The 22,015-nt window shown below is 49.6% G+C and overlaps 2 protein-coding genes across 3 annotated transcripts in view; one reads left to right on the top strand and one right to left on the bottom strand.

Annotated features, from left to right (window-relative positions):
* Positions 1-1,328: 1,328 nt before the first annotated feature.
* On the bottom strand, positions 1,329-11,405 carry LOC119973174 (cytochrome b561 domain-containing protein 2). Its single transcript, XM_038810819.1, has 3 exons — positions 11,246-11,405; positions 7,838-7,875; positions 1,329-3,846 (listed from the first exon to the last, which is right to left on the bottom strand). Exons 1-3 carry the CDS (start codon positions 11,367-11,369, stop codon positions 3,343-3,345), a joined length of 666 nt encoding a protein of 221 aa, XP_038666747.1. The 5' UTR covers positions 11,370-11,405; the 3' UTR covers positions 1,329-3,342.
* Positions 11,293-22,015, top strand: part of nprl2 (NPR2 like, GATOR1 complex subunit) — a 55,685-nt gene continuing 44,962 nt past the window's right edge. The window contains exons 1-4 of one of the 2 annotated variants that reach the window (XM_038810817.1): positions 11,293-11,578; positions 18,899-18,990; positions 21,275-21,443; positions 21,750-21,858. In XM_038810817.1, coding sequence (XP_038666745.1) covers positions 11,507-11,578; positions 18,899-18,990; positions 21,275-21,443; positions 21,750-21,858 — 442 coding nt within the window. In that variant the 5' untranslated portion in view covers positions 11,293-11,506. Of the gene's footprint in view, positions 11,579-18,898; positions 18,991-21,274; positions 21,444-21,749; positions 21,867-22,015 lie in introns of both variants that reach the window. The other variant, XM_038810818.1, reaches the window with a different exon arrangement.

Below are 22,015 nucleotides of genomic sequence, written 5' to 3'. Positions count from 1 at the left end.
CAATTGCCATGTTGAATCTGAATTGGTTGAAGGTGTGCCGTGTACACTGGGTCAATTTTCTGTGGAATTAGTTTTAAAGAGCCTCAGCCAAGGTGACTGTCGAATTATTCCGGAACACCATGAGAATCTAGATTGCTGCTGCTCCCCAACCTATCCTTGTACTTAACTTGCTGGCAGCTGGGGCACGGGAACTGATATCAGGAATCCTCAATCCAGTGAGCTGTATCAGGCTGCCCATATCGTGCCCTGCAGCTTGGCAGCGTGAGGTTACCTGGCTAGTACCTCAGAATCCTGGTCGTCTCAACAGGAGAATTGGCAATCAATCAAAACGCTTGCAACAAGTTTGTCATCCAATCACAATTGATCCCTTTATGTCTGTATGAACTTTTCTTTTCCTTTGTATCTCAGCAACTCTAGTTGGAGATTTTATTGAAACTATGTTACAACAAAATATTCTGCTGGTTTTAAGTTTGGTCTGAGCTCTACTGCCATCACTATTTCAGAACCTTTTCCAACATTTTTACTTTAGACTAGTTTGACTGTCAGATCTTACATCACATCAGCAAGTCAGCAACATACCATGTATTCAAGCAAATCTACTCTAATTAAGACCAGGGTAGGTTTTCAATGACACTCCCAAATTAACAAATCCCAGACATTCCCAGATAATTACACTGTCTGATAATTACCTTTAAACAACTGGAATTTATTCTATGCCTCCAGACTTTGAACACAGTCGTAAGTCACATAACACATAATTTAAGTTTAAGATATTGAGCAAATTAGATGAATAATCAATTGGATTAATAAATAATTCAACTATATATTTTTAGTAGACTATTTTATAGATAACTTTCATATGTAGACTTTTTCTTATCTTCTATTCTGACTACAGGAGCTAACTTATCTGCCATGTATCTCATTGTGAAGATGTCAATCAATTCAACCATCTTCTGCTAACTCCTGTTTATTTAATTCCAGTTGTCATGGCTTGCTTTGATATTCATATGAGACACTCAGACTCAAAAATAATTACTTGCCATACATTTAACTGAACAAATTACAACCAGCGTTTTTCCAAAAGTAGCTCAAACCTGCCCCCATGCTCACCCCACCACTGAAAGTATGGAAACATGTCCAAACAGTGCTTGCAACATGTGTTTTGAATTCAGCTGGGATGCAGGTTTCATTCTTAAACTGCATCTGACTATATGGTCTTTAGAGTTTTAACGTTTAACATTAACGTCGTATTTCTTACAAAGGAATGCAGAGCCTAACTGAACAGAAGTCAAAAGGCACTCAAGCAAGACAGAATGCAACACATGAAAGATGATGATATATTTTTGTTTATTCAGAGCTGGAAGGCACCGACTGCCTGGCTCATTGCAGCTTCAGTAAACCAATAGAATTCAGCCACAAGTTAATCAGCAACAAAATCCAACAATTAAGTAGACATATCTGAATCTGACAGGCTTTTAGTACCATTAGCACCACCAATAAACAGGATACATCTATGCAATGGCAGGATGTATCAGTTGTTAGCCTTACTGGGAATTGGTATCCCAAACAAGAAGCCATTTTGTGCCGATTCAGGTTAGCAAAGAAAGAGGCACGTGGGTGCTTGGATACAGTTGGAATTTGCTTAATTTACTGTTTCCATTCTATTGTAGGACATTCCTCTGCCTCCAGAGGATTGAGGACTCAAGTATAGCAAGTCAAGCCAGTACATGAAGTCTGAGAATTTGAACATTTTTCATCATCAGTCTGCACAGAGAAATTCTCTCAGTCTCTGTAGATATTCTTAAGAGTTAAAAAGGAAGTCTGTAGTTAATGCAGGTTTCCCTTTGATCTACAGTTCACTGTCAGATCATCCCTTGTTCAGAGTAACAATCTATGTCTATCAATCTCTTTGGTCTCTTACTCTGAGCATAGCCCAGCCTCTAGCTGCTGTAGTTCAAACAAAAGCAACTGAGAGGGGACAAGTGATGATATTGTGTGAGAGAGCTTACTGCACACACAGGCAAATCCCTCACATGAAGAATCTAATGTCTGCTAGGTTGGTGTGATTCTGTCAAAGCAGAGTCACAAAGACACTTGTACACACACAGGACACGAGTACAGTTACTCTGTCAGGGATGATCACATGATAAAGTAAGTTTTAATTCTTTGAAGATCAAAATAATTTATTGGAGCTGAAGATCTTACTTGCACCTTAGAACAGTATATCGGGAGTGATATTTGTCAAGGGCCAGAACACCAAACATACCACTTCGCAATAATTGCCTGTTTATACACACCACCACATATTCCAGTCACTGACTTAGATAAAACTAAATATCAAATGCAATGGTGATTCTGCCTGTTCTGAGTCTCCCTGCATATCCAAGTTCACCCCGTTGAGTATTGGAACGGCCATAGGTGGTAATAGCACCAAGGGCCAGAGATGATACTAATGCTGCACAAGCCAATCCTCTCAACTCACATGATGTCCAATCAGTAATATAAAAAAAACTTTTAATATATGACAAGCGGGGTAAAGCATTCACATAATACTGTAAGAGCAACACTTAGCAACACAGACACACACATACATACACAGAAAGCAATAGGATTAAACACGTACAAAGGTTTGGAATGTGTAAGTTGAGCAGAAAAAACACAATTAACAACCTATTCTAAACAAGAATGAGGTTGTCCACCCCCTTCATTGCAAATTCTACATGCAGGAATTAAGGAGGATTTGGGTTAAGGAATATTATCTTACATTAAATGAAGGACTCAAAAAACGAAAACGTAGGGGTTAAAAATGACAGATCTTTCAGAATTCCAGGTTATTGCAAGAGGCAACATTTTGGTTCGAACACAACCTGTTTCTAATTTCATGGTTCAGGAGTACATTTGTTTCCATTTTGTTGAATATTTCCTTGAACTTCAATCAGTAAGAGAAAAAGAAGGAACATTCAGAGAACATCACTACAACCAAGGTGCAGCACTGCTCACTGCTGTGCTGATTACCAAAGGAGAAACACAGACATTTCATTATGGATGAAGCATACATAAAGACATCTTGACACTGTGTCACAAAGCAGCAGAGAATGTTAATTCAGCAAACTGCGAAACAATCTGCTCAATGATCAAATTTGCTTTAAAATCTCCCAATGCCAGTTAGCATAGAGTAGGATCGCAAAGTCCATGGAACTGTTCTCATTTTAGCGTCGCAGTCACCTGTACTGATGAATGGGTCTTTGAGTAATAGCTCAAGTTGGTTTTGACAGTTCTACCGCAGATTAGTACAAGTCCAGGCCATTGCTGATCGTTTGCAGGTGGGACCGAAAAGTTGATTCAAGGTTGCATCCTCTTTCTCTTCAGGTAGGCACTGGATATTTGATTCATCAGGATCAATGCCAACAAGGCTGGGCAGCAAACTGCAATGTACCAGCTAATACCATTCACTGTTTCAGTGAACCATGATGAACACATGCCCAGCAGGAGACTGGTGCAGCCCAGCAGGTAGCCAACCAATCCAGAGGTGGCATGGTAGAGTTTCAGTTTGGATAGGGACCAGTTTCCCATTAGTTTGGGGTACAGCAGTGACACCCCACCGATGGACTGCATGCAAACGTAAAGGACGGTCACCAGGCCAACCAGACCATGCCAGCTGGTAAAATGCGGTTTGTCATTCAGGTATTTGTTATAGCTAATAATGGTCAGACCTAGGATAGCACACATTGTGGTCAGCCCCTGCAACAACCAGTGGACTCGGACTTTGATTTTCCTCGAATACGACAGAATAAGGGACGTCTCTGGAGAGAACAGCAGAATGGCTTGAGTCATAACGAAGGAAAACTAGGAGAAAACAGAAGCACGGTTAATATTTTGCACATCAAAACTTCTGTGAATCCTCCTTTCCTGTCTCTTCTGTCCTGGTAATTCAGCCAGCTCTCCGAAACAGAAAACTGAACATTTTCATATACTTTTCCCTCTCATTTTGTTCTACTCTGTTCTATCACCAGAGCCACGTCAGGATTTATCCCCACTAGGTCTGTCAGATCCTTCACTCAGGAATATATTAGGTATTGACTCTTGCTGCTGTCCATCCTACTGTCTTCAAGACATTTGCCTCTGAACCTGTCCATATTCCCTCTCCTTCTTTATGTTTGTATGATTTATTTTCTAATTCTTTTCTCCATCACCTCAGGATCTTCCTCCCAATCTATTTCTTCTCCCACATAATGATCTCTTCCAACATCCTCCAGTTCGACACTCTTTTGTTCATGAATTCACGCCATTCTCCCAAAACATCAGTCAGTGTAAACCAGTGTTCTTCAAAGTCAGGGCGCGACCAGTGGGTGGTTCGCGGGCAGGTGTCGGGAGGGGCGTGGAGCTGTTGTCCGCGGCGCTCCCGATCGCGCAAATCCCCACGCAGCAGCCGGCTTTTCATAACGGTGGCTGCAAGCGCCACGACCATGTTAAAAAAAAATTTTCGGCCGCATCGTATGATGATCAGCACGCATGCGCATTCCGTGAACATGTAAAAAAATTTGGCCGCATTGCGCATCGGATGCACAGTGCGGCCGCTATTTTTTTTTTTAACGGTTGCAGCTTTTTGTTTCAGAAGTTCTGTAGTGGTTTTTATTCATTTATTTTATTCATTTGATTTTTTTTTTCATTTATTTATTTGTTTTACAAGTTCGGGGGGGCTTCATTCATTTTCTTTCATTTATTTTATTCATTTTTTTTTACAAGTTCGGGGGGGGGGGTTTATTCGTTTTCTTCATTTATTTTACTCATTTTATTTTTTTGTTTTACAAGTTCGGGGCGGGGGTTTATTTGATAAAACTTTACAGGCAAAAAATGTAGCACTTTGAACAGATGGAGACTCCATACTTTCCGACACCAGAAGGCTTCACCTTCATCCAACAGGTTCCATTGGAGGAGCGTGTACGAGGGCCAAAGGGACCCAAAACCATTTCCTCCATTTTTGACAGCAGCAAACAAGGTAAGAGAAAATGGTGGGTCGCGCAGTTCGGCCGGCGTGGGTCGCAAAGGTCGGCTGGATTGGGTCCTGAAGCTTGGCCAGTTGGTAAAAATGGGACCCCGGAAAAAAAGTTTGAAGAACACTGGTGTAAACAGCTTCTGCTGTTCACACAGTAGTATTTTTGAAGCACCAAAGCTCAATCTATTCCATGCTACTGACATGGGACAGTAAAAATAATTTCTTTCTTTCAAGTTTCTCCACAACGCCAACCATCAGCGGTCACTTCATACCATTGATGACTTCATCCACTGGTATTGTTTGTCACTGCGTGTCTTCTGATCCATTCTGGATCTTCTATATTTCCCTTTATTTCTAAAGCCAATTTACTTATTAGAGAAGCTTGCTCTCTTTAGTGCCAAACACTTCTTTCCTTCTCTGCAGCTCATGGCTTCATCCATGATTTAAAAACTGCCCCAACCTGAAGCAGCTCTCGTGAATTTGTGGAAAGAATATGGGAAAATGCTGAAAAATCCTCCTTCTCTTCCCATCAACATTTCCAATTTATTAATAATAATTAATAATCTTTATTATTGTCACAAGTAGGCTTACATTAACACTGCAATTAAGTTACTGTGGAAAAACTCCTAGGCGCCTGTTCGGGTACACTGAGGGAGAATCCAGAATGTCCAATTCACCACGGAACTGTGGGAGGAAACCCACACAGACACAGGGAGCACGTGCAGACTCCGCACAGACAGTGCTGGGAATTGAACCTGGGTCCTTGGCGCTGCGTCCAAATCAGGACGGTGTGTGACTTGGAGGGATATTGCTATCTTCGTTCTCCTAGGCGGTAGAGGTCATAGGCTTGGAAGGTACTGTTGAAGGAGCCTTAGCTAGTTGTGGTGGTGCATCTGGGGTGGGAATCTCTGACCCTCCGCACCAGAATGGTACGCGGCACAGGGGCGGAGAATAGCCGTTCACGCCTGAAATCCAGCGCGACAGTGCTTCTGCGATTCTCGCGAACCCGCCAGTCCCGTGCGCGCAGTCAACGCGTTGCCGGTCGGGGGGGCTTGGACATGCCCCCACGGTGATTCTCCGCGCACAACCGGCCGAACTCCCGCAGGCGTGGTTTACATGTGGTACAACCCGGTGAGAGCTGGGACCCGCAGTCGCAGTCCTGGTGGGGGGCGGGGGGTATCTGACTCCGGGCGGGGCCACAGCGGTGGCCAAGCCCCCGATCGGGGGCCACCTTTAGTTTGCCAGCCTTTCCTCATGAGACAACCAGTTCATTCCAGGTATTAATCTCGTAAACCTTCTCTAAACTGCTTCCAATACATTTACATCTTTCCTTAAATAAGGCGAACAGTACTGTAAACGGTACTCCAGATGTGGTCTCACCAATGTTATGTATTTTTAAAAATAAATTTAGATTACCCAATTATTTTGTCCAATTAAGGGGCAATTTAGCGTGGCCAATCCACCTACTCTGCACATTTTTGGGTTGTGGGGGCGAAACCCACGCAACACGGGGAGAATGTGCAAACTCCACACATACAGTGACCCAGAGCCAGGATCAAACCTGGGACCTCAGCGCCGTGAGGTAGCTGTGCTAACCACTAGGCCACCTTGCTGCCCACCAATGTTATGTATAACTGAAGAATAACCTCCTTACTCTTGTATTCAACATTGTCCCAGGCTCCCCAAGAGATGCAGAGCTAGGTTCCAGGAGCTGTCATTCATTAATAACTTCACTCATTCAATGTCCTGTTTTCTCTCTGAGAGTTGTGACACTTAGGAATTCTCTTCCTCGAGACTCTTTGAATATCTTTAAGGCAGGATTGATAGATTCTTGATAAGCAAGGGGTGAAAGGCTATCTAGAATGTGAAGTTCAGCTTTAAATTGGACCAGCCATGATCTTATTGAATGGCGGAGTAGGCTTGAGGGACCGAGTGGCCTCCTCCTGCTCCTACTTTGTATGTTTGTATTTGTGTTAGTACCTCCAGAGTTTTTTTCATCTTACAAAAGTAAAAAATAAAATGAGAAGGGGTTATTGACAGCATTTACTCTGAATGTTATTAATTTTGTGTGTGAGATATTGTGGAGATTGCGCAAAGCATTTTAGTTTTAAAGCACCTTTGATATATAGTCCTTGTTGTAATGTAGGAAACACTGCATATAACTTTCACCCATGTAGACATGAGGAGTGCGTGCAAATTCCACACAGGCAGTCACCCAAGGCCGGAATCGAATCCGGGTCCCTGGCGCTTTTAGGCAGCAGTGCTAATCCCTGCCAATGGGCCTGCAAGCCGATGACAGTCTCTGTGGCAGGTAGTTCTGAGATCCATCCACCACCCTGTGTGTGAAAGACAAGTCAGGAACCACAGCACAACACAGCTTTGGGAGAATGTGTCAACTGACTTGTGTCCAAAGCAGGAAATGTTTTTGGTTAAAATCTGGATCTGTGTGACAGAGACAGGCAGGTTCTCAAGGAGCAACTTTCTTTGACAATAAAATTAAAACCAGGATCCCAACAACCTATGAGACACGGAGAGTGGCGAGTGCAGCATGGTGGACATTATACATTTAGTATTGAAAAGGTTACTGATGTAGAGGGAGCTAGCCCACAGAGACAGGACACATTTTCCTTTCTGCTGAGTTTGTGCGTCAGCGAGGAGAAGTGATGAAGAGAGCAGGTGTGTGTTAAGAGAAGTGGGAAACGGAGAAAGATTGTGCAAGAGAAATGGGGAGATTGTGCTCACTTTGGAGGGAAGCAGATCCTCCAAACAAAAAAAGCTTGGCCTAAAAGGCAGCATCTGGTGAATATCTCAGTGCATGGTACACAAGTGTAGATTACTTACAGCAACAGACATTAGGAATGGATGCCAAGAAAATAAACCTAGAACAAAAAGGATAAAATGAAATCATCAGCTATTGTTTAAGGTACATTCCATTAAAACATTCATCACAACACTTTCACAGAATCATAGAAATTTACAGCACAAAACATGGTAACGTGGCCCATTTTGCTAGTGCAGGACTAATCGAAAGATAACCCCATCCCTCGCCCCCCCCCCCCCCAGGAGCCCCTCCCCCATCACCCCACCCCCCCACCTGGAGCCCCTCCCCCATCACCCCACCCCCCCCCCCACCTGGAGCCCCTCCCCCATCACCCCCCCACTGGAGCCTCTCCCCCACCTGGAGCCCCTGCCCCATCACCTCCCCCATCTGAGCCCCTCCCCCAGCACCCCCCCCCACCTGGAGCCCCTGCCCCATCACCTCCCCCCCCCCCATCACCAGGAGCCCCTCCCCCATCACCCCCCCCACCAGGAGCCCCTCCCCATCACCCCCCCCCCCAGGAGCCCCTCCCCATCACCCCCCCAACCTGGAGTCCCTCCCCATCACCCCCGCCCCACCTGGAGCCCCTCCCCATCACCCCTACCCCACCTGGAGCCCCTCCCCATCACCCCCCCCCCACTGGAGCCCCTCCCCCACCTGGAGCCCTGCCCCATCACCTCCCCCATCTGAGCCCCTCCCCAGCACCCCCCCACCTGGAGCCCCTGCCCCATCACGTCCCCCATCTGAGCCCCTCCCCCAGCCCCCCCCCACCTGGAGCCCCACTCCATCACCCCCCCCCCACCAGGAGCCCCTCTCCATCACCCCCCCCCCCAAACCTGGAGTCCCTCCCCATCACCCCCGCCCCACCTGGAGCCCCTCCCCATCACCCCTGCCCCACCTGGAGCCCCTCCCCCATCACCCCCCCCCCCACTGGAGCCTCTCCCCCACCTGGAGCCCCTGCCCCATCACCTCCCCCATCTGAGCCCCTCCCCCAGCACCCCCCCACCTGGAGCCCCTGCCCCATCACCTCCCCCCCCCCATCACCTGGAGCCCCTGCCCCATCCCCCCCCCACCAGGAGCCCCTGCCCCATCACCACCCCCCCCCCCAGGAGCCCCTCCCCATCACCCCCCCAACCTGGAGTCCCTCCCCATCACCCCCGCCCCACCTGGAGCCCTCCCCATCACCCCTACCCCACCTGGAGCCCCTCCCCATCACCCCCCCCCCACTGGAGCCCCTCCCCCACCTGGAGCCCTGCCCCATCACCTCCCCCATCTGAGCCCCTCCCCAGCACCCCCCCACCTGGAGCCCCTGCCCCATCACGTCCCCCATCTGAGCCCCTCCCCCAGCACCCCCCCACCTGGAGCCCCACCCCATCACCCCCCCCCCCCCACCAGGAGCCCCTCCCCATCACCCCCCCCCCCAACCTGGAGTCCCTCCCCATCACCCCCGCCCCACCTGGAGCCCCTCCCCATCACCCCTGCCCCACCTGGAGCCCCTCCCCCATCACCCCCCCCCACTGGAGCCTCTCCCCCACCTGGAGCCCCTGCCCCATCACCTCCCCCATCTGAGCCCCTCCCCCAGCACCCCCCCACCTGGAGCCCCTGCCCCATCACCCCCCCCCCCCCCCCATCACCTGGAGCCCCTGCCCCATCCCCCCCCCCACCAGGAGCCCCTGCCCCATCACCACCCCCCCCCCCCCAACCTGGGGCCCCTGCCCCATCACCCCCCCCCCCCAACCTGGAGCCCCTGCCCCATCACCCAACCCCCCCCAAACTGGAGCCCCTACCCCATCACCCCTCCCCCCAAACTGGAGCCCCTGCCCCATCACCCCCCCCCCAAACTGGAGCCCCTGCCCCATCACCCCCCCCCCCCCCAACCTGGAGCCCCTGCCCCATCACCCCCCCCCCAATCTGGAGCCCCTGCCCCATCACCCCCCCCAACCTGGAGCCCCTGCCCCATCACCCCCCCAACCTGGAGCCCCTGCCCCATCACCCCCCCCAACCTGGAGCCCCTGCCCCATCACCCCCCCCCCAACCTGGAGCCCCTGCCCCATCACCCCACACCCCACCTGGAGCCCCTGCCCCATCACCCCCCTCACCTGGAGCCCCTGCCCCATCACTCCCCTCACCTGGAGCCCCTGCCCCATCACCCCCCCCCCATCCCATCACCCCCCCCACCCACCTGGAGCCCCTGCCCCATCACCCCCCCCCCCAACCTGGAGCCTCTGCCCCATCACACCCCCCCCCCCCAACCTGGAGCCCCTGCCCCATCACCTCCCTCACCTGGAGCCCCTCCCCCATCACCCCCCCCCACCTGGAGCCCCTCCCTCATCACCCCCCCCCAATCACCATCCCCCCGAATCCATCTCCCCCAATCACCATCCTCCCCCCCAATCATCACCCCCCCCCCCAACCACCATCTCCCCCCCAACCACCATCTCCCCCCCAACCACCATCTCCCCCCCAACCACCATCTTCTCCCCCCAACCACCATCTCCCCCCCCACAATCACCATCTCCCCCCCCACAATCACCATCTCCCCCCCCCCACAATCACCATCTCCCCCCCCACAATCACCATCTCCCCCCCCCACAATCACCATCTCCCCCCACACAATCACCATCTCCCCCCCCCCACAATCACCATCCCCCCCCCCCACAATCACCATCTCCCCCCCACAATCACCATCTCCCCCCCACAATCACCATCTCCCCCCCACAATCACCATCTCCCCCCCACAATCACCATCTCCCCCCCCCCACAATCACCATCTCCCCCCCCCACAATCACCATCTCCCCCCCCCCACAATCACCATCTCCCCCCCCCCACAATCACCATCTCCCCCCCCCTACAATCACCATCTCCCCCCCCCTACAATCACCATCTCCCCCCCACAATCACCATCTCCCCCCCACAATCACCATCTCCCCCCCACAATCACCATCTCCCCCCCCACAATCACCATCTCCCCCCCCATATCACCATCCCCCCCCCATATCACCATTCCCCCCCCATAATCACCCCCTGATCTGGAGCCCCTCCCCCATCACCCCCCTGCCCTGGAGCACACCCCCACCTGGAGCCCCTCCCCCATCACCCCCTCACCTGGAGCCCCTCCCCCATCACCTGGAGCCCCTCCCCCATCACCCCCCTCACCTGGAGCCCCTCCCCCATCACCCCCCTCACCTGGAGCCCCTCCCCCATCACCCCCCTCACCTGGAGCCCCTCCCCCATAACCCCCCTCACCTGGAGCCCCTCCCCCATCACCCCCCTCACCTGAAGCCCCTCCCCCATCACCCCCCTCACCTGGAGCCCCTCCCCATCACCCCTCTCACCTGGAGCCCCTCCTCCATCACCTGGAGCCCCTCCCCCATTCCACCCCATCACGAACCGTTCCGCTGGTCCACTTCTCCAGCTGTCGGATACTCACTGCTCCCGGGCCTTGAGACCACTGCCACGCCGATTGGAAATCCCAGGCTGAGGAGATGGGCTGCGGCCCCGGCCGCTTTCCGCAGGGCTCCGTAAAGCCAGTAGTCGTCGCTGGGTTCTGCCATGGCCGCGAGCGGCTCCGTGATGACTGCGCGGTGAGGTCACGGCGCTGCGTGGTCAGGTGACCGGGAAGCTGGGGTCAGCTCGGGGTCACAGTTGCTGGGAAGACCCTTCCTGCATTTCTCCACCCAACCAGCCAGCTATGGGTAGCCGGATCGAGTGTGTGTTTTTCAGCGAGTTTCACCCAACCCTTGGGCCGAAAATCACCTTCCAGGTACCTGGGGCTGACACGAAGGCGCGACCCCCCCCCCCCACCCCACCGGGGGCCTCCTGGTAGAGTGGGTACCAGTGCCACCTGGATCACTGGCACTGCAGCTCCAGGCCAAGCACTTGCGGGCATCCAGACCATTTACCTGACTTGTAGCGCACCCTTTCTATTCCCAAACTGCAGCCAAGTGGCAGCCACACTGGCTGCCCACATTTGTTGGTGTCAGTGAACCCTCAACCACTGGTATTGATGCATGCTGCTGCAAAGAAGGTGTTACAGGGGCGTGGTGACCTGGGCTGTCTTCCAGCAGCTGCTGTATTGCTCTGTGGCTTACTGCATTGGCCTGAGTGAGTCTGAAACACTTGTTTTCTGCTTTGAGGAATCGGCTTTTAGAGCTGTGCTGAGATGGTTCGAATTAGCTGTTTGGTCCCAGCATTTCTTTCAGGTTAGGAATGGGGTGGGGGAGGGAACATAGTAGCGCAGTGGTTAGCGCTGCTGCCTCATGGCTACGTGGTCCCAGGTTTTATCCCGGCTCTGGGTCACTGTCCATGTGGAGTTTGCACATTCTCCCTGTGTTTGTGTGGGTTTCATCCCCACAGTCCAAAGATGTGCAGGTTAGGTGGATTGGCCATGCTAAATTGCCCACGCTAAATTCCCCCATAATTGGATATAATGAATTGGGTACTCTAAATTTATTTAAAAAGAAAGATTAGGAATTGGGATTTGAACTATAGAATAGTCATAGCATGGAAGGATGCAATTCAACTCGTGTGTCTGTGCCAGTTCTCTACAGGAACAATTCACCTGTGCCACTCGTGCCCCGCCCCATCCCTTGCTTTTGCCCTGGAACCCTGCACATTTTTCAGTTTCGAATAATGATCACGTGCCCTTTTGAATACCTCGATTGAACTTGCCTCCACCACGTTCTCAGACAGTGAATTCCAGATCTTAGCCACTTACAGTGTAACGGCGATTTTCCTCATGTCACCATTGCTTCTTTCGATAAATACTATAAATGCATGTCCTCTCATTCTTGATCCTTCCACTAAAGGAAATGGTTTCTCCCTCTGAGCTCTGTCCCAGACCCCTTGTGATTTTGAAGATCTCTATAAAAACTGCTCGCAACAGTCTCCAAGGAGAACAGTCCCGGTTTCTCCAATCGGTCTCCATAACTGAAGTCCCTAATCCGTGAACCATTCCCATGAATCCGTTCTGCACCCTCTCAAATGCCTTCAAATTCTTTGGAAAGTGTGATGCCTAGAACTGGGTGCAATATTCCAGCTGCGGCTGAACCAATGTTTTTTTTGCAGTTTCAACATAACTTCCATGCTTTTGCACTCATTGCCCCTACTGATAAAGTTCAGGATGTCATATGCTTTCAACCTCTCCTGCCACCTTAATGATTTGTGCACATTTACATCCTGGTCTCTCTGCTCACCTTAATGATTTGTGCACATTTACATCCTGGTCTCTCTCCTCCTGTACACCCTTTAGAATTGTGCCTTTTAGTTTTTAGTTTATATTGCCTCTCCACATTCTTTTTACCAAAATTAATCACTTCACGCTTAAGCACATTAAATTCATCTGCCACTTGTCTGCCCATTCCACGGACCTATGTCCTTTTGAAGTTCTAAACTATGATAGTCACAGTTCACAATACTCCTGAGTAGTTTTGTGTCAAAAATAAATTTTGATATTGTGTAGTGTTCACCCAGGTTTACATCATTAATATATATCAGGATGATCAGGGGTCCTAAAGCCGCCCACTTGGAAACTCCACTATAAATTTTCCTCCGTGCAATAAAGCAACCTTTCCCCACTACACACTCTCCTATCACTCAGCCCATTCATATCCATGTTGCTCCTGTCTATTTTATTCCATGAGTTGTAACTGTGTGCTCAAGCCTCTTGTGTGGCACTTTTATCAAATTACTTTTGGAAGTCTATGTAATACCTCACAACTCCTGTCAGCAAAAACTCAAACAAGGTAAATATGATTTGGCTGTCATAAATCCTTGTTGACTCTCTTTTATTAACCTGGATTTGATCAAGTGACTTTTCATTTTGTCATCATTTCTAAAGATTAAACTGACAGGCCTGGAGTTGCTGGACTTGATCTTTACACCACCCTTTTTAGATCATGGATGTACCATTTGCAATTTTCCTGACCTCTGGTGCCATCCCTATATAAGGAAATGCTTCCACAGTTTCAGTCTCAATTCCTTCAGTATCCTTGGATGCATCTCATCTAGTCCTGGCTCCTTATCAACATAAAAGTACGGACAGCCTCCTCCCTATCAATTTTAAACCCTTCAAGAGCTTGAAATACCTCCTCTTTGCTCATAACCTGGGTAGCTTCATCTTCCTTGGTAAAGACAGATTCAAAATATACATCTAATACTTTAGCCATGGCCCCTGCCTCCATGTGTAAATTTATTTTGTAGTTACCACCTTTAATATTTCTATGCTTATAGCAGAATATTGAGCCAAATCAAAACATTAAACTTTGTTCCCAGCTTCTGTCTGCCTGTGAAGGTGTGGCTGGAGCATTTGGCTTAAGTTGTCTAGAAGAGGAAAGCCACCCATTTAGGTAGCGCCTTTCACAGGCCCAGAGCTTCCCAAAGCATTGTACAGCCAATTGAACTGTAGGTGCTGTTGGAGGAAATGTGGCAGTCATTATGCACACAGCAAATCTCACAAAGATCAACATGGGAAAAGACCAGATATTCTGTTTTCAATAATATTAGCCAGAACTCCCCCTGCTCTTGGAAATAGTGGCATGGGATCTTTTACTATGGTGGGGGGTGGTGTCATTGTCACTGGGATAGTAATTCAGAGGCCCAGCTTAATGCTCTGGAGAAATGTGTTCAAATCGCACCAGCCAGTGGAATTTAAATTCAATTAATTTCAAAAATCTGGAATTGGAAGTTAATCTCCATCATGGTAGGCCGGGAAAGGATGGCACCTGCCTCCTAACGTAATCCTGTACCTGTAAGTAGCGGAACCCGTTCCTGCTGAGTAGATCATACTCCTTCCGATTCCTTTAGCTTCGGAAAACTGCCCTCCACAAATAGGACCCCAAACCATTTGATACCTGCCCACCGCCACCCCCGAAACACCGCATCCAACCTCCCACCGGTGCAAATCTAAGATTCCCACAGATCGGTGCCCACACTGAAGCACTCTCCAACCTCAGATGCTGCTGCCTCTGTCCCCACACTTTCGGCCGCTGCCACCACCACCGGGCTCATGGAGCAGCTGGCCAGCGAGAACACCGACCCCTCCCCCACTTCCTAACCATGGCTATGTGTTCTTAACCATGGCTAACGGTGGCAAAGTGGTTAGCACTGCTGCCTCACGGCACCAAGGTCCCTGGTTTGATCCCGACCCTGGGTCACTGCCTGTGTGGAGTTTCCACACTCTCCCCGTGTTTGCATGGGTTTCACCCCAAAGATGTGCAGGGTAGGTGGATTGGCCACGCTAAATTGTCCCTTAATTGGAAAAAATGAATTGGGTATTCTATATTTATTTTTTTTTCAAATAAATATATGGCAAGGGCAGCCCACCTCCAACGCCCCTGTTCCAACAGCACCTTCTTTACCCGTGGGGATTGACACCCACACAAACCCCAAAATCAAAACATTAATTTTCCTGAAGAAGGTCTTTGGAATAAAGACCGTAAGGTTCTGGAAAACAAATAAGAACCTCGGTAGTACTGTCATTTTCATGGTCTGCCCCTGCCCCGCCAGCGACAATGGGGTCCCCCTTCTCCCTCGCCTCATTGTGTGTCCTTCAAGCAGGGGGCCCAGATCCCCCGAAAACATTTTAGAAAATTCTACCGAGATGCAGGGCCTGTCTGCATCACCTCCATACCTTCCATCACCTCCACCAGTCCAATGAGTGCCCCCAGCTCTCTATCAGGCCCTCCTCCACATTGGGGAACTCTAACCCATCCAGAAATTGCTGCATCCCCTCTCCCCTTGCCAGGAGCTCCAATTCATTTGGCCTCTTGCAGAATTCTTCAAACGCCGCATTCACACCCAACCGGGTTCCAAGACCACCCTTCCCCTCCTATTCTTCACCTTTCCAATCACCCTCGCCGCCCCCTGCTTCCTTGTTGGTGAGCCAGTATCCTACTAGCCTTCTCCCCGTACTCATAAACTGCCCCCCTTGCCATCCGCAACAGCCCCCCTGCCTTCCCCACAGACACCAACCCGAACACCATCTGGAGTTTCTGCCTCTTCCTCAACAACCCAGTCTCCGGGGCCTCAGAGTATCTGCTATCCACCTGCCGAATCTCGTCCACCAGCCATCTCAGCCCACTCCGTCCTATCCCTATGCCCGGATCAATATAAACTCCCCTCTGACCACTGCCTTAAGCGAGTCCCATGACGTGTGCCCGAAACCTAACCCATGTCATTCAGCTCCACATACCCCCGAATAGCTGCCCTCGCCCACTCACACATCTCATCCACTAGCAACCCCATGTCTAATCTCCACTGTGGGCGCTGCCCCCCCCCCCCCCCCCCCCCACCACCCAATGTAGCGCATGATCAGAGACCGCAATCGCCGAATACCTGAGTCAACCACCACCATCAGCAGAGTCTCGTCCACCACTAAGTAATCGATCCATGAGTACACCCTGTGCACGTGGGAGAAGTATGAAAATTCCTTTGCCCTCGGTCTCCCAAACCTTCACGAATCCACCCTGCCTCATGAATTCGACATCGTCCCAGTTTGGGGCATATACGTTCACAACGACTACAGGCATCCCCTCCAATTTCCCACTCACTATCACGAATCTGCTACTATATTCCCCACCTGAAACGCTACCCGCTTATTTATCAGCACCGCCACCCTCTGCGTCTTCATATCCAATCCTGAGTGAAAGATTTGCCCCATTCACCCTTTCCCTAGCCTAGTATGGTCCCCGGCCTTCAAATGTGTTCTCTGTAAAAATGCCACATTCGCCTTGAAGCACCTCAAATGCGCGAACACGTGCGACCGTTTGACCGGCCCATTCAGCCCTCTCACATTCCATGTGACCAGCCTGGTCCGGGGGGCACCTGCCCCCCTCCCCTGCCGAACGACCACAGCCCCCATTACGCGACTCTCCAGACATGACTTTGGATGTCCACCATCACCACTTCCTTTTCTTAAAATAAATTTAGAGTACCAAATTAGTTTTTTTTCCAATTAAGGGGCAATTTAACGTGGCCAATCCACCTAACCTACACATCTTTGAGTTGTGGGGGTGAAACCCACGTAGACATGGGGAGAATGTGCAAACTCCACACGGACAGTGACCCAGAGCCGGGATTCGAACCCAGGTCCTCAGCGCCACAGTCCCAGTGCTAACCACTGTGCCCCATGCCACCCTTCACCATCACTAATTCCCTCCTTATGGCACTTCGACCACCTGCTCATCCCCCAATGCGCTCCCATGAACTAGCTCGCCCAGCTAGCCTGGCAGCCCTCGCCCATGGCGCCAAGCCTCAGCCTCCCGTATTGATTCCCCTCCGTCCCCACTTGCACACTTCCATGGTGCAAACAGTAAGAAAAAAGAGGCAATCACCTACGGTCCTCTAGCATCCCACCAAAGAACTCCACAAGAAAGAAAAATGATCCCTGAGAGAAAAGAGGTTCTCCCCTAACCATCACACAAATAGTAACAAAGCAACAAAACTAAAAGTCAGAGAGAACCAACATCATCTCACAAGTCCTCCAAAGTTCAATGTCCTTTCACTCCTGCCAGTCCAATGTCACTCAAGAACTCCCATCGCCTCCTCCGGTCTTCCAAAATAATACTCATGGCTGTTGTGAGTCACCCAGAGGCGGGTCGGGTACAGCATCCCGAACTTCACCCCCTTCTTAAAGAGGGCAACCTTGACTCAGTTGAATCCAGCACTCCTCTTGGCCAGTTCCGCGCCCAGGTCCTGATATACCCGGAGCTCGTTACCCTCCTAGGTACATGTCCTCGTCTGCCTGGCCCACCGCAAGATCTCTTTATCCAAAACCTGTGTAGCCTCACCACCACCGCCCTCAGCGGCTCGTTCACCTGCGGCCTCCTCATCAATACCTTATGCGCCTGATCGATCTCCAGAGGTCGGCCGACGGCCACCTCCTCCATCAGCTGCTTCAGCATTTTGGCTACATAAGAGCCAGTATCCATTCCCTCGATGCCCTCTGGCATCCTCACAATTCTCAAATTTTGTCTCTGGGAACGGTTGTCCTGATCCTCCGCTTTCTCCTTGAGCCGCTTCTGGGTCTGCCTCAACATCCCAATTTTGTCTGCCAACAAGATAAGCTTCTCCAGCTAAACTGCTGGTTTAGTACACTTGGCTAAATCGCTGGCTTTTAAAGCAGACCAAGGCAGGCCAGTAGCACAGTTTAATTCCCGTACCAGCCTCCCCGAACAGGCGCCGGAATGTGGCGACTAGGGGCTTTTCACAGTAACTTCATTGAAGCCTACTTGTGACAATAAGCGATTTTCATTTTTTTCATTTCATTTCCTCATCTCCCCCACCTCCTCCTCTGCCTTCTGGATCGCCTGATTCAGGGTCTCCAGCCTCAGCTCTACCTGGTCGATCCCTGCTTTCAGCGGGTCTACCACCTTCGCCAGGTCCTCCTCAGCATCCCTCCTCTGCTGTCTGAGCTTTTCATTTAGAAAGTCAACCAACTGCTCCGTTGACCATTGGGCTGGTCGGGCCGACCACTTACTCTCCGTCATCTTTCCCTGTGTCGCATGAAGAGTTTCTTGCTCTTGCAGCTCCTTTCTTCTAGACCCACTTCTGGTCCAAAAATCCATCCACCAACCTCACCAGTGGAGTATGACTTTCCTCCACCACCTCTATTCCTCCAAAACATCCGGCCAGTAACCAGGAAAAAGGACCGAAAAAAACACCTCAAGGGGAAGCTGCCAAATGTGCAACCACTCACTCCATAGCCACCACCGGAAGTCCCGCTTTGTCTTCGGATATGTGAGACCTGGGTATCAGGGCCTGCCAACAGCACTCAACCCAATAAAACAATTCCACTCTTGGGTGAAATGAAGTTACAAGTTTAGCAGTGGTAGTGGGAGGAAGCTAAGGTGATGAATTAAGTGTGTCAGTGCCAGCATCTCAGTAAGAACAGTGATGGCAATGGATTTATACTGTGAGCACAGAGCTGCTGTACTGATGCCCTTACTTTCAGAATAAAGGATGGCAGCTCACTTACTGTCACTGGTTTATTAGGTAACCTACTATTTGGTGAGTGTAAGTACTCAGCGAAGATGGATGTCACTTGCGGTCAGTCCTTTCACTCAGTTGTCTGGATCTCTTACAGGTGCCTGAGGAGTACATTTCAAGGGAGCTGTTTGATACAGTCCAGGTGTACATCATAACAAAGCCAGAGTTGCAGAATAAACTCATTACCGTGTAAGTTCCACAAATCGCAAACCTCCTGCACGCTCGTACGCTCTCTTTTCACATTAGGGAATCCACACACAAGTTGAAAAATGAAAATCGCTTATTGTCACAAGTCGGCTTCAATGAAGTTACTGTGAAAAGCCCCTAGTCGCCATATTCTGCCGCCTGTCCGGGGAGGCTGGTACGGGAATTGAACCGTGCTGCTGGCCTGCTTGGTCTGCTTTAAAGGCCAGCGATTTAGCCCAGTGAGCTAAACCAGCCCCAATAACCTGGTGTTATGCAAGGATTTGCCGGACCTGCGACCACAAATAAACAGCAGGGACATATTGAATCAAATAGCGCAACAGAAGGCCATTCAGACCATTGTGCTTATCCTGGCTCCTTGGAAGAGCTATCCAGTTGTTCCCACTCACCTGTCCTTTCCTGATAGGACTGTAAATATTTCCTTTCCATTTAAATATCTGATTCCACTAGTGAATCTGCCTCCACCACCTTTTCAGATGGTGCTTTCCAGATTGTAATTTGTTGTGCACTGTCACATTTCTCCACTCTGAATCTGGTGACTTACTTTACTCTGAACAGATGTTATTTTTGAATTACAGATGTTGATTTTATTTCTGGCCGCCAGTTTCCCCTGATAGCTGGAAAAGGTCTTACCAGGCCAGTGGTTGAGGATCTCTTTGCTAGCCTGTATGAACAGGCTGAGCACTGTGTTCAGTGCCAACCAGAGCACAGAGGTGGAAAATTTACCTTGGTATTGTGGCCATCACTGGCGCTTCTGATCCCAGAGACGATGGGTGGGGCGGGGTGGAATTCATCACTTTGGTGCTTCTTGGCATTTAGTAGCAGCCCATTGAATCCACAGCTCTTCCAGTGAACTAAGGAGTTGCTGCTACAATTTTTTAAAAGCCTTGCCTTTATGGAGTGCCTTTCATGGCTACGGGTTCTCCCAAATACATCAGAGCCAACAAATTATTTTGAAGCATAGTGCCTGTTGTAGGAATTGTGGCCAATTTGTCCACAACAAGGGCCCCACAAACAGTGATGTGAATGGCGGAATAATCTCTTTTTCAGTGATGTTGGTTGGGGGGTAAAATTGGCCAAGACTCCTGGGACAACTCTGCAGGTCGAATAGTGCTGCAAGATCTTTTGCGTCGACCAAGGAGAGCAGTGAAATCAGTAATGCAATGTATAGTGCAGTGATTCCCAAACCTTTTCCTGATGTGATCCTATTTTAATGCTTCAGACTTCATGTGACTGGGGTGGGGGGAGCTGGTGGTGAATTGAGCGGTAGCTTCAGCTGCTGACCAGGAGGAAAGGATGGGCTTAACTCTTGAGCAAAGGGGAGTGGTGGGGGGGCTCAGCTGCTGAGAGGGGGGCGTTTTAGCTTCTGTGTGTGTTGGGGAGAGGGGAGAAGTTCAGAGTGGTAGGAGTTGTTTAATCTGCAGGGTTTTTTAAAACAAACCAGGCCTCAAAGATCTGTTTGCTAGGCCACACCCACCAATACAAAAATGTGAAGGTTTAAAGGGACTTTGCAGCCATCAGAAAGCACTCTTTTTTAAAAAACATATTTTTATTCTCCTTTTTCACATTTTCTCCCAAATTTGCACCCACCAACAATAAGCAGTAACAAATATAATGTCAATCCCCATATCAACAACAACAATCCCATCCTCCCACCAACCCCCAAACAACTTCCTGCATGTAAACATAAACAAATAACAAAAAGGAATTGGGAATCACCCATAGTCACCATTAACACATACAGTCGTCCCGTTTCCCCCCCCCCCCCCCCCCCAACTAATGTTCGACGTTATCCAATTCTTGAAAGTGCATAATGAATACCACCCTGAATTTTAGAACCCCTCCACCTTCCCCTCAGTTCAAACTTAATCTTCTCAAGAGTCAAGAATTCCAACAGGTCCTCCCGCCATGCCAGGGCACCGGGTAGAGAGGCTGCTCTCCATCCCAACAGGATACGCCTTTGGGCGATCAACGAGGCAAAGGCTACAACATCTGCCATCAGGAAGCACTCCTGAGCTCCACTGCAGCCACTGCTGTCTCCGAGCTTTGAACCCCCAAATCTCATCTCACTGAGGGTCATGACCCACGGTTTGGGCAGCCCTGGTATAGAGGTCACCTAGGCAATTGGTATATTTTGTTAGATCCCACAGTGAAGGTGGAATGTATGTTACCTGTATATGATTGTTACAGATAAAGAATAATCATTGTAAATACGGTTTGCTGTTGTTCTGTATTTTTGATTATCACTTTTTCTTTCTATTTTGTGAAGCACTGCTATGGATAAGAAGCTAATTGGCTGCCCTGTGTGCATTGAGCACAAGAAATATGTTCGAAACGCATTGCTCTTCAATCTGGGCTTTGTCTGTGATGCAAAAGCCAAAACCTGCTCCTTGGAGCCAATTGTAAAAAAGCTGGCAGGCTACCTCACTACACTGGAGGTAAGAACACGGAAAAAAGGCCATTCACCCTTCTGGAACTGTCTTTGTATTCACTTTTCTTGTAACTTAGTGATCTAGGAAGCAGTCCTGGATGCCTTCGGAAAATTTCAATGTTTACAGCCCCTTCAATTGGAATTGACAATGGGTTAGAGTCCTGAGCTTTCAGTCCGGAAGGATTTTATGAAAAAATCTCTGCTGAGGCAATTGGAACAGGGGAATGAATTTTGTGAAGTGTTTTGGATTCGATGAAACAGTTTAATCTGACAATACATAGTCTGATCTATAAAAATAGCTTTTTATTTCTAGCTGGAGAGCGGTTTCATCTCTAATGAAGACAGCAAGCAGAAACTAGTCCCACTGATGACCATTATTCTGGAGGAGCTGAATGCCCATGGAGAGTGTTCACTACCAATAGGTACATTCGTGAGTACTTAAATTCTTTGAATGACTTCCTGCTGCATTGATCCTATTGTCATGAAACTGCTGACCAGCCAACTTCCCTTCCTGGCCCCAAATTAGCTGACATTGTTCATGATTCCGCCTGCTCAGATAATGTCCCCTACCCTTCGAAT

The sequence above is a fragment of the Scyliorhinus canicula genome, chromosome 11 (genome assembly GCF_902713615.1).
Source record: "Scyliorhinus canicula chromosome 11, sScyCan1.1, whole genome shotgun sequence".
Classification (NCBI taxonomy): domain Eukaryota; kingdom Metazoa; phylum Chordata; class Chondrichthyes; order Carcharhiniformes; family Scyliorhinidae; genus Scyliorhinus; species Scyliorhinus canicula.
This window is presented reverse-complemented; position numbering and strand designations above follow the sequence as displayed.

Bases quoted from the DNA above. Each gene is read 5' to 3' on its own strand.
- LOC119973174 (XM_038810819.1), bottom strand. From the start codon at position 11,369: ATGGCAGAACCCAGCGACGACTACTGGCTTTACGGAGCCCTGCGGAAA. The intron at 7,876-11,245 runs GTGAGTATCCGA...TTTTTGTTCTAG, and splicing joins GGTCTCAAGGCCCGGGAGCA to GTTTATTTTCTTGGCATCCA. The intron at 3,847-7,837 runs GTAAGTAATCTA...GTTTTCTCCTAG, and splicing joins CATTCCTAATGTCTGTTGCT to TTTTCCTTCGTTATGACTCA.